General features: G+C 42.7%; 1 protein-coding gene across 1 annotated transcript; it reads right to left on the bottom strand.

Moving 5' to 3' along the window:
- Positions 1 to 10,112: 10,112 nt before the first annotated feature.
- Positions 10,113 to 12,787, bottom strand: LOC139455989 (uncharacterized). The gene is made up of 2 exons (XM_071237511.1): positions 12,502 to 12,787; positions 10,113 to 10,888 (listed from the first exon to the last, which is right to left on the bottom strand). Exons 1-2 carry the CDS (start codon positions 12,785 to 12,787, stop codon positions 10,113 to 10,115), a joined length of 1,062 nt encoding a protein of 353 aa, XP_071093612.1.
- Between the last annotated feature and the right edge of the window lie 5,362 nt (positions 12,788 to 18,149).

The following is an 18,149-nucleotide window of genomic DNA, read 5'->3' as shown; positions in this document are numbered from 1 at the left end:
AGTAAGCCTTTGGTCTTTGGGAATATTCTTGTCGACGCCTGCTTTCTTTACAACATCTTCTGCGATGAAGGACATGTACTTATCGTATTTTGATGACTTCTGAAACAAAATAGCCATGGCAGTTAAGACAGACAAGTGTTCACCGTCATTTCTGCTTTCGTTTGAAAATAAAGTTTTGAACCAGCTGGTTCTGAGTATCTGATTATGGTGGATACCCTGGACGCGTTCATCACCATTCCGTCTGTTCAAGTCCGGGTAGAAAGTCTGCCAATATAAATGTTGATGTGTGAACGCTCATTCTGAACAGTTATTTTGATGGGTTGTTGATTTTAAGTTCAAGCGAGAGAAATTATGTTCCAAGTTGTTGCTGAGAGAGATTCTGTTGTGACACTGAAGCGAGTGAAGACATAATGCCCTTGATAATCGAGGATGATCATTGACTGCGCGTGAGAGAACCTGGCTGCCCATTTATCTGCTTCATCGCCAATATTTCTACAGTTTAACGCTGCGCTCAACAACATTCTAGCTGTGTGAAGGCGACCAGGGAATAATCAAGACTGAACCAGATAATCCAGTGATTGATGCTAATAATAATGAGAAGTGCTGAACGTCTCAATCAACAAAACGCAAGTCACCTAGTCTGACCCCCCCGTCCATGTACTCGCCTCGTACGACAGGCATGGGCTGGGTCCCTGTTGTACCCCAGTATCCCCACGGGCAACCATACGCTACAGGGGGCTGGGGGACCTATTCTATAACTGGGGAAAACACATTCTATATATTAATAACGAGGGGATTTCCACCCCAGTAAAAATAACTTCCCTGCCATGTTTATATATAGTTCTGATACTTTTATGATTTATGTCAGCTTAAAGCATCGTTCTCTCAATATCGTTCCGTTGATTGCATATTTCACAGGCTACTGAGCTACCATGCCGCAGTTATAAATGAAAACCTGCACTCAGAAAACAGTGTGTTTCTTGTTTCTTGTTTGTTGACTCCGTACTGACCCACCTGGCCAGTCGGGATTACAAGTACCTTCTTTTAAGGTCTGCTACCACTGGCACACACAATCATACCCACGGACAAGAGCTCACACAGACGCACACACAAGCACATACACAAGCACATACACACAAACAAACACACATACAAGAACACACACAAGCAAGCCAGCACACACACTTCTGTTGGAAACAGCCGTAAAATACCTGTCAGTTCGTCCCTGCGTCGGCTTGCTGTACCGGCACAGCTGTGACATGGAGGCGTTGTGTGGGGGTCAGAGACGCCGTGTAACTGGGGTAAGTGAGGGTGTTGTGCTTTACGCAGCTGGTAACTACAGCTAGTTGTCACACCGCGGCCAGGGGAGCAAGAACTGCACATATACATGTATCTCCGGTTGACACCAACTGCCAAATAATAGTCTATCATATCTCCAAAAACAATAACTTATTATATATCGAAAGCCGCTTTTAAACAGCTGGAATGTTGAGGCGTAAAACAACAAACACACTCAGACATAAACCTAATTTGGATACACAATGAGAGATATACTCTATTCACGTATAATTGATCTTTATCATGCATAAAATGAAGATCAACGACCAGTGAAACGGAAACTTTGTCAGGGTCAGATGTAGCGCGTGTCATTTCAACCACACACAGATGGGTGCATCAATCTGAAGCCCCCATTTGTCTGTAACGCCACTCCACAAACACACGTAATGGAATCTGCATAGACATCAGGGATGAGACTAGTCCACTGGGACGAGGACATTCATGTACACGTGTGTCCACTCTTAGCCAGGTGTGTGAAAACTCTTTAAAATACTCCATAGTCCCTGTGGTCAACATGGTGGTACCTGGCATTGTCAATAAATACCGGACGTTGTTTCATATTAATGCAATAACTTATAGATTCCACCGCGGAATGTACCCTCAATGCTTGTCTTCCGGAGCACGGGAGGTCGGGCAGCCTAGTGGTTAAAGCGTTCGCTCGTCACACCGAAGGCCCGGGTTCGATTCCCGACATGGGAACAATGTGTGAAGCCCATTTTTGGGATATGGCTGGAATATTGGTAAAAGCGGTGTAAAACCACATTCATTTCACTCACTCACTCTTCCAGGGCAGACGATGTCGCCACAACCTCTCACTTGTCTTTGAAGCAGCCCTAAAATACCTGTCAGGTCGTCCCTGTGTCGGCAATGATGCAGCTGATCATGGACGTTGCTGTGTTACAGACGCCGTGTAACTGGGGTAAGTGAGTGTGTTGTGCTTTAAGCAGCTGGTAACTACAGTTAGTTGTCTCACCGCGACCAGGGGAGCAAGAACTGCACATATATCTCCGGATGACACCCACTGCCAAATAATAGTCGATCATATCTCCCAAAACAATCATTTATTATATGTCTACAGAATATGCCCCCAGTAGTATTCACTGATAACGTTAGTGGACGATGTGCTCGGAGTGAATGTGGTGTTCCGTCGATTCTAGCAATATTCATGAAGACCTGTGTGTGGTGTATGTGGGTGGAAGACCTGTGTGTGGTGGATGTGGGAGGAAGACCTGTGTGTGGTGGATGTAGGAGGAAGACCTGTGTGTGGTGGATGTGGGAGGAAGGCCTGTGTGTGGTAGATGTGGGAGGAAGACCTGTGTGTGGTGGATGTGGGAGGAAGACCTGTGTGTGGTGGATGTAGGAGGAAGACCTGTGTGTGGTGGATGTGGGAGGAAGGCATGTGTGTGGTGGATGTGGGAGGAAGACCTGTGTGTGGTGGATGTGGGAGCAAGACCTGTGTGTGGTAGATGTGGGAGGAAGACCTGTGTGTGGTGGATGTGGGAGGAAGGCATGTGTGTGGTAGATGTGGGAGGAAGACCTGTGTGTGGTGGATGTGGGAGCAAGACCTGTGTGTGGTAGATGTGGGAGGAAGACCTGTGTGTGGTGGATGTGGGAGGAAGGCATGTGTGTGGTGGATGTGGGAGGAAGGCCTTTGTGTGGTGGATGTGGGAGGAAGGCCTGTGTGTGGTAGATGTGGGAGGAAGACCTGTGTGTGGTGGATGTGGGAGGAAGACCTGTGTGTGGTGGATGTGGGAGGAAGGCCTGTGTGTGGTGGATGTGGGAGGAAGGCCTTTGTGTGGTAGATGTGGGAGGAAGGCCTTTGTGTGGTAGATGTGGGAGGAAGACCTGTGTGTTGTGGATGTGGGAGGAAGGCCTTTGTGTGGTAGATGTGGGAGGAAGACCTGTATGTGGTGGATGTGGGAGGAAGACCTGTGTGTGGTGGATGTTGCCCACTTGGTGAAATCAGGTATGTGCTGACAGACGAAGAAACACCTCTGTCCTCTGTTCCCTATGTGGTCCTCTGTTCCCTATGTGGTCCTCTTTTCCCCTATGTGGTCCTATGTCCCCTATGTGTCCTCTGTCCCCTCTGTGTCCTCTGTGTCCTATGTTCCTATGTGTCTTCTGTCCCCTATGTGGTCCTCTGTTCCCTATGTGTCCTCTGTCCCCTATGTGCCCTCTGTCCTCTATGTGTCTTCTGTCCTCTATGTGTCCTCTGTCCCCTACATGTGCTCTGTCCCCTATGTGGTCCTCTGTTCCCTATGTGTCCTCTGTCCCCTATGTGGTCCTCTGTCCCCTATGTGTCCTATGTCCCCCATGTGTGCTCTGTGTCTCTTCTGAGTCCCTTCTGTGCGTCTCTTCTGTGAGTTCCTTCTGTGAGACACTTCCGTGTGCCCCTTCTGTGAGTCCATCTGTGAGTTCCTTCTGTGAGTCCCTTCTGTGGGTTCCTTCTGCGAGTCTCTTCTGTGAGTCCCTTATGTGAGTCCCTTCTGTGCGTCTCTTCTGTGAGTCACTTCTGTGCGTCTCTTCTGTGAGTTCCTTCTATGAGTCCCTCCTGTGAGTCTCTCTATGAGTCCCTTCTGGGAGTCTCTCTGTGAGTCCCTTCTGGGAATTTCTCTGTGAGTCCCTTCTGGGAGTCTCTCTGTGAGTCCCTTGTGGGAGTCTCTCTGTGAGTCCCTCCGGTGAGTCTATTCTTTTACCTTTGTATCCCCTATTTGTCCAATGTCCTGTGTGACCCATAATTGCGTGGATCAATGCCCATGTTGTCAATCACTGGATTGTCTGGCTCATCCCTTGTTTCGTTTCTTATTGAGGCCAGCAGTGTATTTGTAATAAACCGGTGCCAGGACTTATCATAACAAAATGTTCCCTTTACAATATTATTTGCAAACTTTTAAAACTGTTTGTTGGTTTGCGAATTATCAAGACCCCACAACTAAGTCACGTGTTATCAGTGTCACGTCTATATTTAGCTTGGGAAAACCAGTTTTGGTGTATTTTTAGTTCTGGACTTTCCGATGGGGTGGCGTTATATATTGCAAGATGAGGCGAAAAGGTTATCACAAGATTAATTATGTTTTCTTCTACTACATAAAACGTTACAGTGTAACTGTAATATCATTTAAACACCCCAGTGGTGAGTGTGTGAGACATACAGACACATATGCTAATTCATATATTTGTTGTCAGAACAAATACCACCAAATATGAAGGTGTTAATCGTCACTGCTGAATGCAAATCACTATACTCAACAACAGAAGTTCCTGTGACACCAATATTTTAGTGTATGTTTCAAACAAGTAAAGTTTGGTTTTCAATGTTGTAGTACATGTATGGAATCAAGTCACAAAAACGCAACTGCTACAGAAAAGCCCCATGTATTCCATGCAAAAGTTGACTTTTATGCAAGCCCCTTGCATTTCACTACCCAAGAATGGGTATAAAAACACGTGGGTTAACGGGATTCCATATGCATTGTTTAGCATCGTGCTGACAACAACCACTCAGAAAAACAACAAAATTACGCAATTATTTAACATTACGAAATGCCACGCCTGTCTGAAAATGAACGTCTGCGAGCCATTGGTATTTTTGAAGCAGGATCGAGTTAAGTTGATGTTGCAAGACAATTTAACGTCCACAGAAACATCATTTGGTGTTTATGGCAACGTTGGCAACAGACGAATGCAGTCAGAGACCATCCTCAGAGTGGCATGCCAAGCGTAACCAATAAACGACAAGACAACTGGATTCGAACAACACACCTACGAAATCGATTCCAGCCAGCAACAGTGACTGCAAGAAGCATCCCTGGCCTTCGACGAATATCTTCACAAACCGTACGTCGTCGCCTCAGATGTGCAGGTACTGTCGCCAGAAGACCCGCCAGACGTCCAATTTTGACAGGAAACCACCGCCAAGCACGTCTACCGTGGTGCAGACAGTGTCTACGCTGGACGGCCATGCAGTGGGGACAAGTTCTATTCACTGACGAGTCTCGTTTTCACCTGAGTCACAGCGATGGACGGATTCGAGTGTACCGACGTCGAGGTGAACGTTACATCAATCATTGTGTCATGGAAGAAGATCGGTTAGGGGGCGGCAGCGTTATGGTATGGGGTGGGATTACAGCAGGACAGAGGACCCGTTTGATAGTGGTAGAGGGAAATCTCAATGGACAGCGCTACCGCGACGAGATCATCGGCCCTGTTGTGCTACCGTTTTTGCGTTGTCATGGCCCAGGTATTACCTTTCAACATGACATATTGCTCGACTTGTTCAGGATTCTCTTCAACAAAACAACGTGAATGTCATCCCCTGGCCGGCTCGCTCCCCTGATCTCTCACCAATCGATGTGGGATGAGATGGATCGGCGCCTTCAACGTCAACCACGTGTTCTACAGACACTCCAGGAACTTCGAAACATGCTCCAGCAGATATGGACGGATTTCCAACAGGAACTTTGTGCGACGCCTGGTCCATTCCATGAGACGAAGATATGTTTCTTGCATTGCAACCAAGGGGGACACACACGCTATTGATTTGTAAATTGACATTTTGGCATGTTCATGTTTTTTTATGAAATCATGCATTTTCTGAAGTCACTACTGCAAATTAAACCATTTGAACACATGAGTCTTTTATCTGTTGCAAACCGAAATCGTTTCAGATTTGGTAAAAAACATAACTTTGCATTAATTCTTATTCAGTGTCACAGGAATGTTTGTTGTTCAGAATATGTGTGTTCCCTGTGTGACCTCGGGTTGTTCTTTCTGTGTGTTCTCGCTTGTTCTGTGTGTTCTCGGTTTGTTCACGGTTTGTTCTGTGTGTTCACGGTTTGTTCTGTGTGTTCACGGTTTTTTAACGGTTTGTTCTATGTGTTCACGGTTTGTTCTGTTTGTTCACGGTTGTTCTATGTGTTCTCGTGTTGTTCTGTGTGTTCTCGTGTTCTATGTGTTTTCGCTTGTTCTATGTGTTCTCGGTTTGTTCTGTGTGTTCACAGTTTGTTCTGTGTGTTCACAGTTTGTTCTATGCGTTCACGGTTTGTTCTGTTCGTTCACGGTTTCCTCTGTGTGTTCACAGTTTGTTCTGTGTGTTCACGGTTTGTTCTGTGATTTTACGTTTCGTTCTGTTTGTTTTCGGTTTGTTCTGTGTGTTCACGGTTTCATCGGTGTGTTCACGGTTTCCTCGGTGTGTTCACGGTTTGTTCTGTGTGTTCACGATTTGTTCTCTGTGTTCACGGTTTGATCTATTTGTTCTCAGTTTGTTTTGTTTGTTCTCGGTGTTCACGGTTTGTTCTGGGTGTTGATGGTCTCCTCTGTTTGTTCACGGTTTGTTCTGTGTGTTCACGGTTTGCTTTGTGTGTTCACGGTTTGTTCTGTGTGTTCACGGTTTGTTCTGTGTGTTCACGGTTTGATCTGTGTGTTCACGGTTTGTTCTGTGTGTTCACGGTTTGTTCTGTGTGTTCACGGTTTGTTCTGTGTGTTCACGGTTTGATCTATTTGTTCTCGGTTTGTTCTGTTTGTTCTGGGTGTTCACGGTTTTCACTGTTTGTTACATTTTGGCTGGATTAACGACTCTATGCATAGTCCAATCAAAATCGCGCACCGAAATCGAAATCCGGTTCGTAAAGTGTCATGCAGATTTCAGTCGACTCCATGATTTGCAAAGCATGTGCACCGCTCATTGTCAACAAATATTTTCAAAATCTTTTCATGCTTTTGATCGAGGTTCTCACGTGATTTGATGCACTTCGCGATGTAAGACTCGTTTTATCACAATATAGATCTTGATTATCAATCAGATCGTCTTGACTGGGCGCCACCGTTTTGTTTGAAGTAAATGCAAGTAATACGAGAGGTTGAATCTGATTGGTCAATAGGAGAGGCATAGCAAGGACATAACTCGTAATAGCCACTGGTTGCGCTACGATCGAGCCGAGGAATTCCAACCTAGTTCGGCAAGGGTGGAAACTGGACTTTTAAAGCCAGTTAATTCTCTTGCCTCAGGAGGGTAGTTGACATTACGCGACTGCCACTTCCTTTGTGAACGCTGTGCATGTGGATTCGATGTGTGTACATGCAGCCCTGACATATCTTAATATTATCTAACTAGCGTTTTCGGGTGGTCAGGCTCGCTGACTTGGTTGATGCACGTCATCGAATCTCATTTGCGTAGATCGATGCTCATGATATCAGTCACTTGATTGTCTGATTTCAGATTTGATTATTTACAGACCGCCTTCATATATCTGGAATACTGCTGGGTGCGGCGTTAAAGAAAAAAACAAAACAACAAAAATGTTATCTGAATGTTCAGACGTGGGTCAGAAATTCAACGTTGACCGTAATGAACGCTGGGGAGAAAAGCTCACCGCTCAGAACATCAGTAGAGTACAACACTGACCAGTTTCAGTTTCATAGCTGTAACTGCACATCTATGTTGCTGCAAATTTCATTCCATCTTTAGTTTAAAAATATACACCAGCTAGCACTACCGCACCACACACCAACGCACCCGACCCCATACCACTCACTCACTCACGGCAGACAACCAAGTAATGGTCCAGAAGTCTATTCACGCAGTGATTTTGGTGAACCAAAAATATATGTTAATAATGAATTACGTCTGCTGCGTACGACGTACACGTTCAGAGATTATGCTACGTATAAGAGAAGACAACAACAATGTTTAAGAAATATATTCGTAATCCATCACAGAAGGTGATGTTATAATTTCTCTGTATTCACAAGGTCGTTAGGTTACAGTGTGGGAATCCCGAGAGGAAGCATAAATAATAAGCAAGGACATACAACATGGCATAAAAAGGTAAGGCGAAATATAAAAAATAACACTTATATGCAATGTATTGTGACAAAATGTTTGTATTAAATTATAAAACCAGAATCATTTCAATAATATGTGAAGACTCTTCAAAGAGCCAAATCAAGTATGTTATCAACAATATTCAAAGGGACATGGCCTACATCAATTAAAACCATCATTTAGTACAGGTTAGATTAGGGGCTGGTCTGGTTACAACAATAAATCTGCAGTTATAACATTATTTCCAAATGAATTTCAGCAAAGACAATCAGAAAACCTGCATCAAAACTGGCATTCTTCAATGGAATTATCTACACCATGTATTTACTATGTCCAGTACAATTCTACATAGAAACACAGAACATTTTTAACAAACATTTTAGATATATATTACAAGGTGTATATGTAATAATTTCGGTTTAAATATGGAACCTGGAAGACACAGTTACACCGCCTAAGATGAACCATTTTGCGATTTCTGTTTGTCCGAAAACTGTAAATATAAGATGAATACCACGATATGCCACTATAAGAAGCAGGTATCTCTCATTTGGAGCCAAGCGGACTGTATATGAAAATCATCATAATGCAAGCGACAAAAAAACTTTCCATAGACAAAAGAAATCTGTGTTACAAGCAGAGTCGAATGTATGATTCCGACTGTATCATGAGCACGAGTTAATGAATCACCCCCAAATAGTGATGATACCAGGTGTTCGCTGAAAGGTGAGCGTATCCTGACTCACCGGTGGCATCCGTCGACAACACATGCAAAGGCAAGTCAATTTTTTGACAAACACGGGAACATATGGTGCAAGTCAAAAGAGAGAATTATACACATACGAGTAATATTTGCCACTGATGCGTAAAATTTTGGAAATGTCCTCCACATGTCGACCCTAAAGTTTTATTGAGGCCTTGAATGTTGTAACCCGGATCAAACAAGTTTCCACCAAGAGAGTATATGACGCTCTTTGAAATCTTGGTAGAAAAAGCATGCTCGAAATAACTTGGGCCTTCCTCTCATCAGTTTCCGCATGTCTAGCATACAACTTGAAGCATATTCGATTGTACCTCAAAAGTTGCGAAATGTGGACATCAATCCTGGAGCGGTTGGAATACTGCGCGACATAATAGGAATGCTGACGTTTGGAAAGTTAAATATAAAGCGAAGAAACCCTTTCCATATCCAATAGAAATCTCTGCATAAAACAGAGTCGATTGTACGATCCGACTATATTATGAGCATGTGCTTATCAATCACTATCAAATATGATGATACCAGGTGTTCGCGAAAAGGTGAGCGTATCCTGCCCCACCGGTGGCACCCGTCACAAACACACGCAAAGGGAAGTCAATTGCAATGAAGGGAACACATGGTACAAGATTGCATCGGACATCATGTTGTCACTGATTCTTAAAATTTGGAAATGTCCTCCACATAAAACCTCTACCATAAAACTTTTTGAACGCTTCACTGTGGCCTTGAATGTTATAACCTTGAAGAAACAACTTCTGAGCAAGAGTTGTATGACGCTCTTTGAAATATTAGCAGAAACAGCATGCTCGATTGTACCTAAAAAGTTGTGAAATGTAAACATCGAAGGTTGTAGCTGATGGAATATTGCTCGACACGAAGGGAAAGTTGACTATTGGAAAGTTGAAGTCATCCGACTTGTCATACAGTCTTGTGGAGAGTGTTTTGTCACTCTGAATCTTTATGCATGGATCTAAATATGAAACAGTTGAGGCGGCCACACTGGTCTCCTTTTCCTAGTTCAGGGGGGTAAATCAGTAGATGGGAATTGGCTATTTGATTGTAATTATCCCTCTTGTCACACGGTCTTGTGGAGAACACTTTGTCACTCTGAATCTGTCACTGGTCTGTTATTTCTAACTCAATGGAGTAAATGAGTGTGAATTGTCTATTTGGCCCAACTATTGTGCGTCATCAGAGTATGTATAAAAACCCGCTCTGCGGTTTTCGGAACGAGACGGCATAAATATTTCCCTTCGGTTTGGGGGTGAAATCAGTGTCATCTGAAAAATCTGACATTCTGGCAATATCTGAGTCTTTGTCAACCTCCATATCTTCTTCGGTAAGGGTCTCAGTGCCTGTTGTACACACACACCCTAGCATTAGGGCTTCAGGATTCCATTTTATCTCAAAATATAGATCTGGATATTTCTTTTTCAATGCACGAGCAAACCGTTTCGGTTGTCGCATTTTAATAAGTGTTCCCCACTTATCCTCGTGACTGAGGGAGGATGAAGCTAAATCCTCATATGTTTGGATACTTATAGCTTTGCATTCGATGAGTGCGTCTGCCAATCGTCGGAGGTTTACTTTGTCCTTCATCTTACAAAATGAACAGATGGATTTGTTTTTTCCAACTGTTTCATAGTGTGCTGTTGCGTCTTCAATGTCGCACGCCAACTGATAGTTTGTGGAATCGTTGCTTTCTTTCATTGCTGGGATAACCGTTGACTTAAATTTTGAAGGTGACAATTCATTACAAAACTTCAAAAAGGAACAATTTTGTTTCTGGTTGCCAGAGGAAGCAATGATACTGGCCCTACCGGCTTCTGATAGGGCATCTTGTTGTTCAAGAAGATTATCAAGGAGTAATGTCCCTGCCAGTCTCAAGTCTCGAGTAAGTGGTTGCCAGAGTTCTTTGATGGCTCTCCCGTGGACATCTTCCATTGCAGACATCCCGGAAACGTCACCTATTAAGAAGTAAATGTTAAGATCATTCAGACATTAGTTTTTGCGTATACTTATGATGTATTTATGAGAATGATGTCAACATGGTTTTGCGTTTTGTTATATGACAGAGTATTTTATTGCTAAACAATGATTGTAACTGTGTTAACATTATTTCTTTTGAGATTCGATAGACGCTCGTTGCATTTGGTTTGGGCAGTGACCAGTCTTAAGAAAGTTCGGGTCATATTATGTTATAGAAACATATGGATAGTTCTGTAATGTTCTAGTGCTGCTATATATAGTGAGTGAGTGGGGTTTTAACGCAGCTTTTAACAGTATTACAGTTATATCGCTATTAGGTGTCAGCTTAATGTGGGAAGAAAGCCCGAAGTGATGCCCGTCTCAGGCGTTTACCACTTCGGTGAAACCCAGGAGCCACGGGCAGGTGCTGACAAACCTAGAAACATAATCGGGCCGAACCGGGATTCGAACCCACAGTCATAGGTATATATAGTGGGACAAGAGCGTGTTTTCGTATCTCTCACACATTTCATCTCTCACGCATTTCATAACTTTGAAACCAGCTTTCATGTGAGGATCGCTCATCAGCCCTGTTTCCCTGCCGTGCCCATCTCGGAAGCTTGACCATTGTCACCGCTGGGTGAATATATGTTATTAACACTGACTTTTGCTATCACCACTGTGTTATTTGACACACCAATTCTGGAACGGTTGGAATACTGCACGACATAATAGAAACGCTGACTTTTGGAAAGTTACATATAAAGCGAATAAACCCTTTCCATGTCCAATAGAATTCACTGCATAAAACAGAGTCGATTTGTACAATTCCGACAACATCATGAGCATGTGCTTATCAATCACTATCAAATATGATGATACCAGGTTTTCGCGATAAGGTGAGCGTATCCTGCCCCACCGGTGGCACCCGTCACAAACACACGCAAAGGGAAGTCACTTCCAATGAAGAGAACATGTGGTACAAGTCAAAATAGGGAATTGTATCGGACATCATGTTTGTCACTGATTCTTAAAATTTGGAAATGTCCTCCACATGTCTACCATAAAACTTTTTGAACGCTTCACTGCGGCCTTGAATGTTGTAACCGCGATGAAACAACTTCTGATCAAGAGTTGTATGACGCTCTTTGAAATCATGCTCGATTCTACCTAAAAAGTTGGGAAATGTAAACATCGAAGGTTGTAGCTGATGGAATATTGCTCGACATGAAGGGAAATTTGACTTTTGGAAAGTTGAAGTCATCCGTCATACAGTCTTGTGGAGAGTGTTTTGTCTCTATGAATCTTTATGCATGGACCTAAATATAAAACAGTTACGGCCTTACTTTTCACTTTCTTTCTAGTTCAGGTGGGTAAATCAGTAGATGGGAACGAGACAGATATTTGACACAGACCACTGCCATCAAGCTATATATGGCCATTGGATATGGTACTACCACTTTATTGTGTACTGCAATTGTAATTGCTGTGCAGTAGTTTGTATTGATTTGTATACCTAGTTCATTTTTGTAATACAATTGTTGATTTATGCCACAAATTTCTGGGTTTACATATTGTCTGAATTTGGGAATCGAAACGTCACAATATTTACTTTTCTCCCCTTTAGTGCCTAGCTGCAGGATTCTCTGCCTGAAACTCTGCGTCAAGAAATCATCCATGTCAGTCAACTGCATCTTGAGATGCTCCTGGGTAACTTCAGCATCCATCTGAGAACGTGTCATGTCGACCAATCTCTCCGTATGCTGTTTCAAACTGTTAATAAAACTCTCTTTTAAAGCAAGCCTTTGGTCTTTGGGAATATTCTTGTCGACGCCTGCTTTCTTTACAACATCTTCTGCGATGACGGACATGTACGTATCGTATTTTGATGACGCCATGACTTCTGAAACAAAATATCCATGGCAGTTAAGACAGACACGTGTTCAGCGTCATTTCTTCTTTCGTTTGGAAATAAAGTTTTGAACCAGCTGGTTCTGAGTAACTATCTGATTATGGTGGATACCCTGGACGCGTTCATCACCATTCCGTCTGTTCAAGCCCGGGTAGAAAGTCTGCCAATATAAATGTTGATGTGTGAACGCTCATTCTGAACAGTTATTTTGATGGGTTGTTGATTTTAAGTTCAAGCGAGAGAAATTATGTTCCAAGTTGTTGCTGAGAGAGATGGAGATTCTGTTGTCACACCGAAGCGAGTGAAGACATAATGCCCTTGATAATCGAGGATGACCATTGACTGAGCGTGAGAGAACCTGGCTGCCCATTCATCTGCTTCATCGCCAATGTTTCTGCAGTTTAACGCTGCGCTCAACAATATTCTAGCTGTGTGAAGGCGACCAGGGAATAATCAAGACTGAACCAGATAATCCAGTGATTGATGCTAATAATAATGAGAAGTGCTGAACGTCTCAATCAACAAAACGCAAGTCACCTAGTCTGACCCCCCCGTCCATGTACTCGCCTCGTACGACAGGCATGGGCTGGGTCCCTGTTGTACCCCAGTATCCCCACGGGCAACCATACGCTACAGGGGGCTGGGGGACCTATTCTATAACTGGGGAAAACACATTCTATATATTAATAACGAGGGGATTTCCACCCCAGTAAAAATAACTTCCCTGTCATGTTTATATATAGTTCTGATACCTTTATGATTTATGTCAGCTTAAAGCATCGTCCTCTCAATATCGTTCAGTTGATTGCATATTTCACACCTTTAAGATGTCATACCATTGAACCGATAATTACACAATAAATATCGACATGCAAATGGAATATTATATACATCTCCCAATTTACAAGTCTCGCTGGCATGTTTTGGTATAGGTATACTGCTATATCATAAAGTAAGACACGGTACCTCCTATGCCCAAAGTGAGAACGTGAGAGCTTCCCTTCTGACACCAACTCTCAGTAAATCTGCCACCCTGATGAACAACAGGAGACAACTGTTTTGAAGCAGATATCACGTGACATCGACTAAGGGGGGGGGGCTACTGAGCTACCATGCCGCAGTTATAAATGAAAACCTGCACTCAGAAAACAGTGTGTTTCTTGTTTCTTGTTTGTTGACTCCGTACTGACCCACCTGGCCAGTCGGGATTACAAGTACCTTCTTTTAAGGTCTGCTAACACTGGCACACACAATCATACCCACGGACAAGAGCTCACACAGACGCACACACAAGCACATACACAAGCACATACACAAGCACATACACACAAACAAACACACAAGCAAGCCAGCACACACATTTCTGTTGGAAACAGCCGTAAAATACCTGTCAGTTCGTCCCTGCGTCGGCTTGCTGTACCGGCACAGCTGTGACATGGAGGCGTTGTGTGTGGGTCAGAGACGCCGTGTAACTGGGGTAAGTGAGTGTGTTGTGCTTTACGCAGCTGGTAACTACAGCTAGTTGTCACACAGCGACCAGGGGAGCAAGAACTGCATATATATCTCCGGATGACACCCACTGCCAAATAATAGTCGATCATATCTCCAAAAACAATCGTTTATAATATGTCCACAGAATATGCCCCCAGTAGTATTCACTGATAACGTTAGTGGATGCTGTGCTCGGAGTGAGTGTGGTGTTGTGTCGATTCTAGCAATATTCATACAATATAAGCATCTCATGGCGGATCCAGCATTTGTAAAGGGAGGGGTCGAAAATATCAAAATCCTCTAAAAGTCAACGTTACTGCCTACAACATACGACATTTGGTTTTCAAAAGGGGAGGAAGGGAGAGAAGGGAGTGTGTTTGGGTGTGTGTGTGTGTGTGTGTGTGGGGGGGGGGGGGGGGGGGGGGGGGGGGGTCCTGACCCACTATACACCAAGACAACCTGTCTATGAATGGGCTTCACAATTTGTATCCATGTGCTGAATCGAACACGGCACCTCGCCGTGAACACTTTTACCACGGTGCTACCCCATCCCTTTCATTGAACCATGGGTAATAGGATTATTAATAAGGTGTTCATACGTAATTCAAAAAAAATATGAAATTTGATGTGTAAATAGACTCAACATTGACGAGGAGGACACAACTCAGATTGGGGGGGGGGGGGGGGGGGGGGGGGTGTCAGGGATTACTATGTATAGTATATCATCAAATGTAAGGTAACATTTGTCCTTTGACCGACATCAGTCCGCACGGTTCTTCTCCCGTCAGTCAGCATTGTCACTTGTGTTGTGTAGTAGAGTGTGGTCACATACAAAATACGTGTCTGGGACGGTGGGGTTTTCTCAAGAATACCCCAGGGGGGTCTGGGGGAGAGAGGGAGAGAGACATATTCTTGAGAAAGTCCCTGCAATAAAACGCCCCGTAAAACAATGGTGATGATGTCACAAGAGGGTTTTAACATAACACCTGATATGACGACGGAATGGCGTCACCGGAGGTTTATAAGTGACGGTCTCGGAATTCACCCAAGAAACCCCGGCCAATGAACCCTGCAGTCATTCAACAGTGATACGTACTCAGGGGTCGTATCAAAATCTTTATCGATGATTTCATGTTTAAACATAATATTTCCGTCTTGGTGAGGTTTTGTGATGCGAAGATAAATTTTCTAAGATATGTTCAAACGACATAACTTCTTCTGTCTTTACCGCAGGACAATAAAGAATTTGTAACTGCCAAATATTTTTATGTGACGGTCATGAGGGTGTTTAATTTCCTTTATGAAATGCCTGTGAGAACCCAGCCACGTGACGCGGTACTTCCTGGCGGACAGTCTTCCGGATACGTATTACGAAAATAATTGATACCTCATCGATTTCTAACCTGCTTGTTTATATAGTTATTACGCCATGTGTACTCAAAGATTGAGTGATATTGATTACTTCAAATCCTATTCAAATCAAAGCCACAGATATTCATTGAATTTGAGGCCTCCGTCCCATTATACATCGGCCTTACAACTAAGTTTTACATGTAAGTACAGAGTTTTACAAATAAAAAGAAATATCACAATATTAAGCAAAACGCTATTTATTCTTCAATTCTAAACACACTTGACTCCCATATACTACTTGCAGATCAGGGGTAAAATAGGTCTTCCGCCACACATGCTTGCCGTGAAAGGTGACAACGCTTGTCGTAGGAGGCGACTATCCAGATCGGGTGCTCAGGCTGGCTGACTTGGTAATCAAATGGGAGTTATTTACAGACCGCCGTCATAAAGCTGGAATATTGCTGAGTGCGGCGTTAAACAACAAACAAACATACAAACAAACAAACAAAACATGTACATACCAGGAGGGGGTTGACTACTAGTCTAGATATTAATATCAGCTATAAATGTAATTATTATTATTTGTAAATAACCCTGCAACAATGTATTTTTGTGTTTGTTGGACAAGTTCTTTTCTTCAACAGTCTGAAGTATTTCAAGCAATGTCTGGGACAATTTATTTTTTCCGCTAAAATGATAGGTCTTTTACTTCGAAAGTGCAATCCGTGCATACATGTATTACACGTCGCTATGTGTCTGACATAATGCCGACGTCAACTTGTAACTCACTCACTCACCTGGACATATGTCACACAGGTTCAGTTACAATATCAAATGTATTGGCTGTAATGATTGTCAAATTAATGTTGCAGATACAATCAATGGCATGTACAAACAATGGAAAGTTTCATATATATTTGTGTATAATTAATTTCTTTTCATTGTGAACACTTTATTATATTTTAGTAAAGCATCTGGTTTGAAAGTTTAACATTAACACTATAATCTGACTTGTTGTATAAACATACATATATTTATAGAAGGTACCTATAATAAATGTTTATAAATTATGGAAAAAAATCAGTTTTGAAAACATATAATGTATTATTTCAATAAACCTGAACATTCAGAGAATAAAATCCTTTCCTGACCTCGTCAGCTTCGTTAACCTTTGGCGTTTCAATTATAATCTGTGCCGTCAACACAGCTTATCACATTTGGAGAACTTATGAATAAATACATAATGTATTAGAGGTGATCTCAGCATGCTACTGTAACTGAAGCAGAGAAATGAATGTTCATCATGTAGCACGAATACGGTAAAGTGATTTATAGGTTTTCAAATTTGAGATAAAAGTGGCTGCCTCCCAAGGCACTGGAAAACACCGTTGAAAAAAATGGTAGGTATATTTTAAAATGCTGTTCTTCAGTGTATTTTCTCTTCTTAGCCGAGGCTTCCGCTATCTTTTCTGCTACTGCTTTGGTCTAGACTAAGGACTTCAGGTCAAACTTTGTCTCAGACATATTCTCATAGATTGAGCTTTGTGATCCCCGATTTAAGACACCATTTGGCCTTAAGTCTAAATCTTAAGAGTTCAGACAAAATATGGACTATATATAAATTATTTTCACGATCCTGGGTGACTGGTGACCACGATAGTTGTCTCCCCTTCTGCGTCGCTATGACAATAAATAGCTGAAATGAATAAAACATGTTTAACAATATCTGAGAAAATCTCTTCACAACACCGTCATCGGATTCCGAGCACCAGGATGTATGTCTTCACCGTCACTGTGTTGTGTTACCAGTATCATCATCAGAGTGAAGGTTGGTTGTATTGCTCATCATCAGAGTGAAGGTTGGGTGTATTGTTCAGCATCAGAGTGAAGGTTGGGTGTATTGTTCAGCATCAGAGTGAAGGTTGGGTGTATTGTTCATCATCAGAGTGAAGGTTGGTTGTATTGTTCATCATCAGAGTGAAGGTTTGTTGTATTGTTCATCATCAGAGTGAAGGTTGGTTGTATTGCTCATCATCAGAGTGAAGGTTGGTTGTATTGTTCATCATCAGAGTGAAGGTTGGTTGTATTGTTCATCATCAGAGTGAAGGTTGGGTGTATTGTTCATCATCAGAGTGAAGGTTGGTTGTATTGTTCATCATCAGAGTGAAGGTTGGTTGTATTGTTCATCATCAGAGTGAAGGTTGGTTGTATTGTTCATCATCAGAGTGAAGGTTGGGTGTATTGTTCATCATCAGAGTGAAGGTTGGTTGTATTGTTCATCATCAGAGTGAAGGTTGGTTGTATTGTTCATCATCAGAGTGAAGGTTGGTTGTATTGCTCATCATCAGAGTGAAGGTTGGTTGTATTGTTCATCATCAGAGTGAAGGTTGGTTGTATTGTTCATCATCAGAGTGAAGGTTGGTTGTATTGTTCATCATCAGAGTGAAGGTTGGTTGTATTGTTCACCTGTACGTGCCTTCATATCGCCACAAACATCTATGTCG

This window comes from Haliotis cracherodii, unplaced genomic scaffold (assembly GCF_022045235.1).
Source record: "Haliotis cracherodii isolate W230 unplaced genomic scaffold, xgHalCrac1.p SCAF_11, whole genome shotgun sequence".
In the NCBI taxonomy this organism is placed as follows: Eukaryota; Metazoa; Mollusca; class Gastropoda; order Lepetellida; family Haliotidae; genus Haliotis; species Haliotis cracherodii.
The sequence above is the reverse complement of the archived record's forward strand: the minus strand, read 5'-3'. Positions and strand labels throughout refer to the sequence as shown.

What these genes read in the sequence shown, in the direction of transcription:
- LOC139455989 (XM_071237511.1), bottom strand. Translation starts at nt 12,787, where the DNA reads ATGGCGTCATCAAAATACGATACGTACATGTCCGTCATCGCAGAAGAT. An exon ending in AGGCACTAAAGGGGAGAAAA is followed by an intron (nt 10,889 to 12,501) that starts GTAAATATTGTG and finishes ACTTCTTAATAG; the next exon opens with GTGACGTTTCCGGGATGTCT.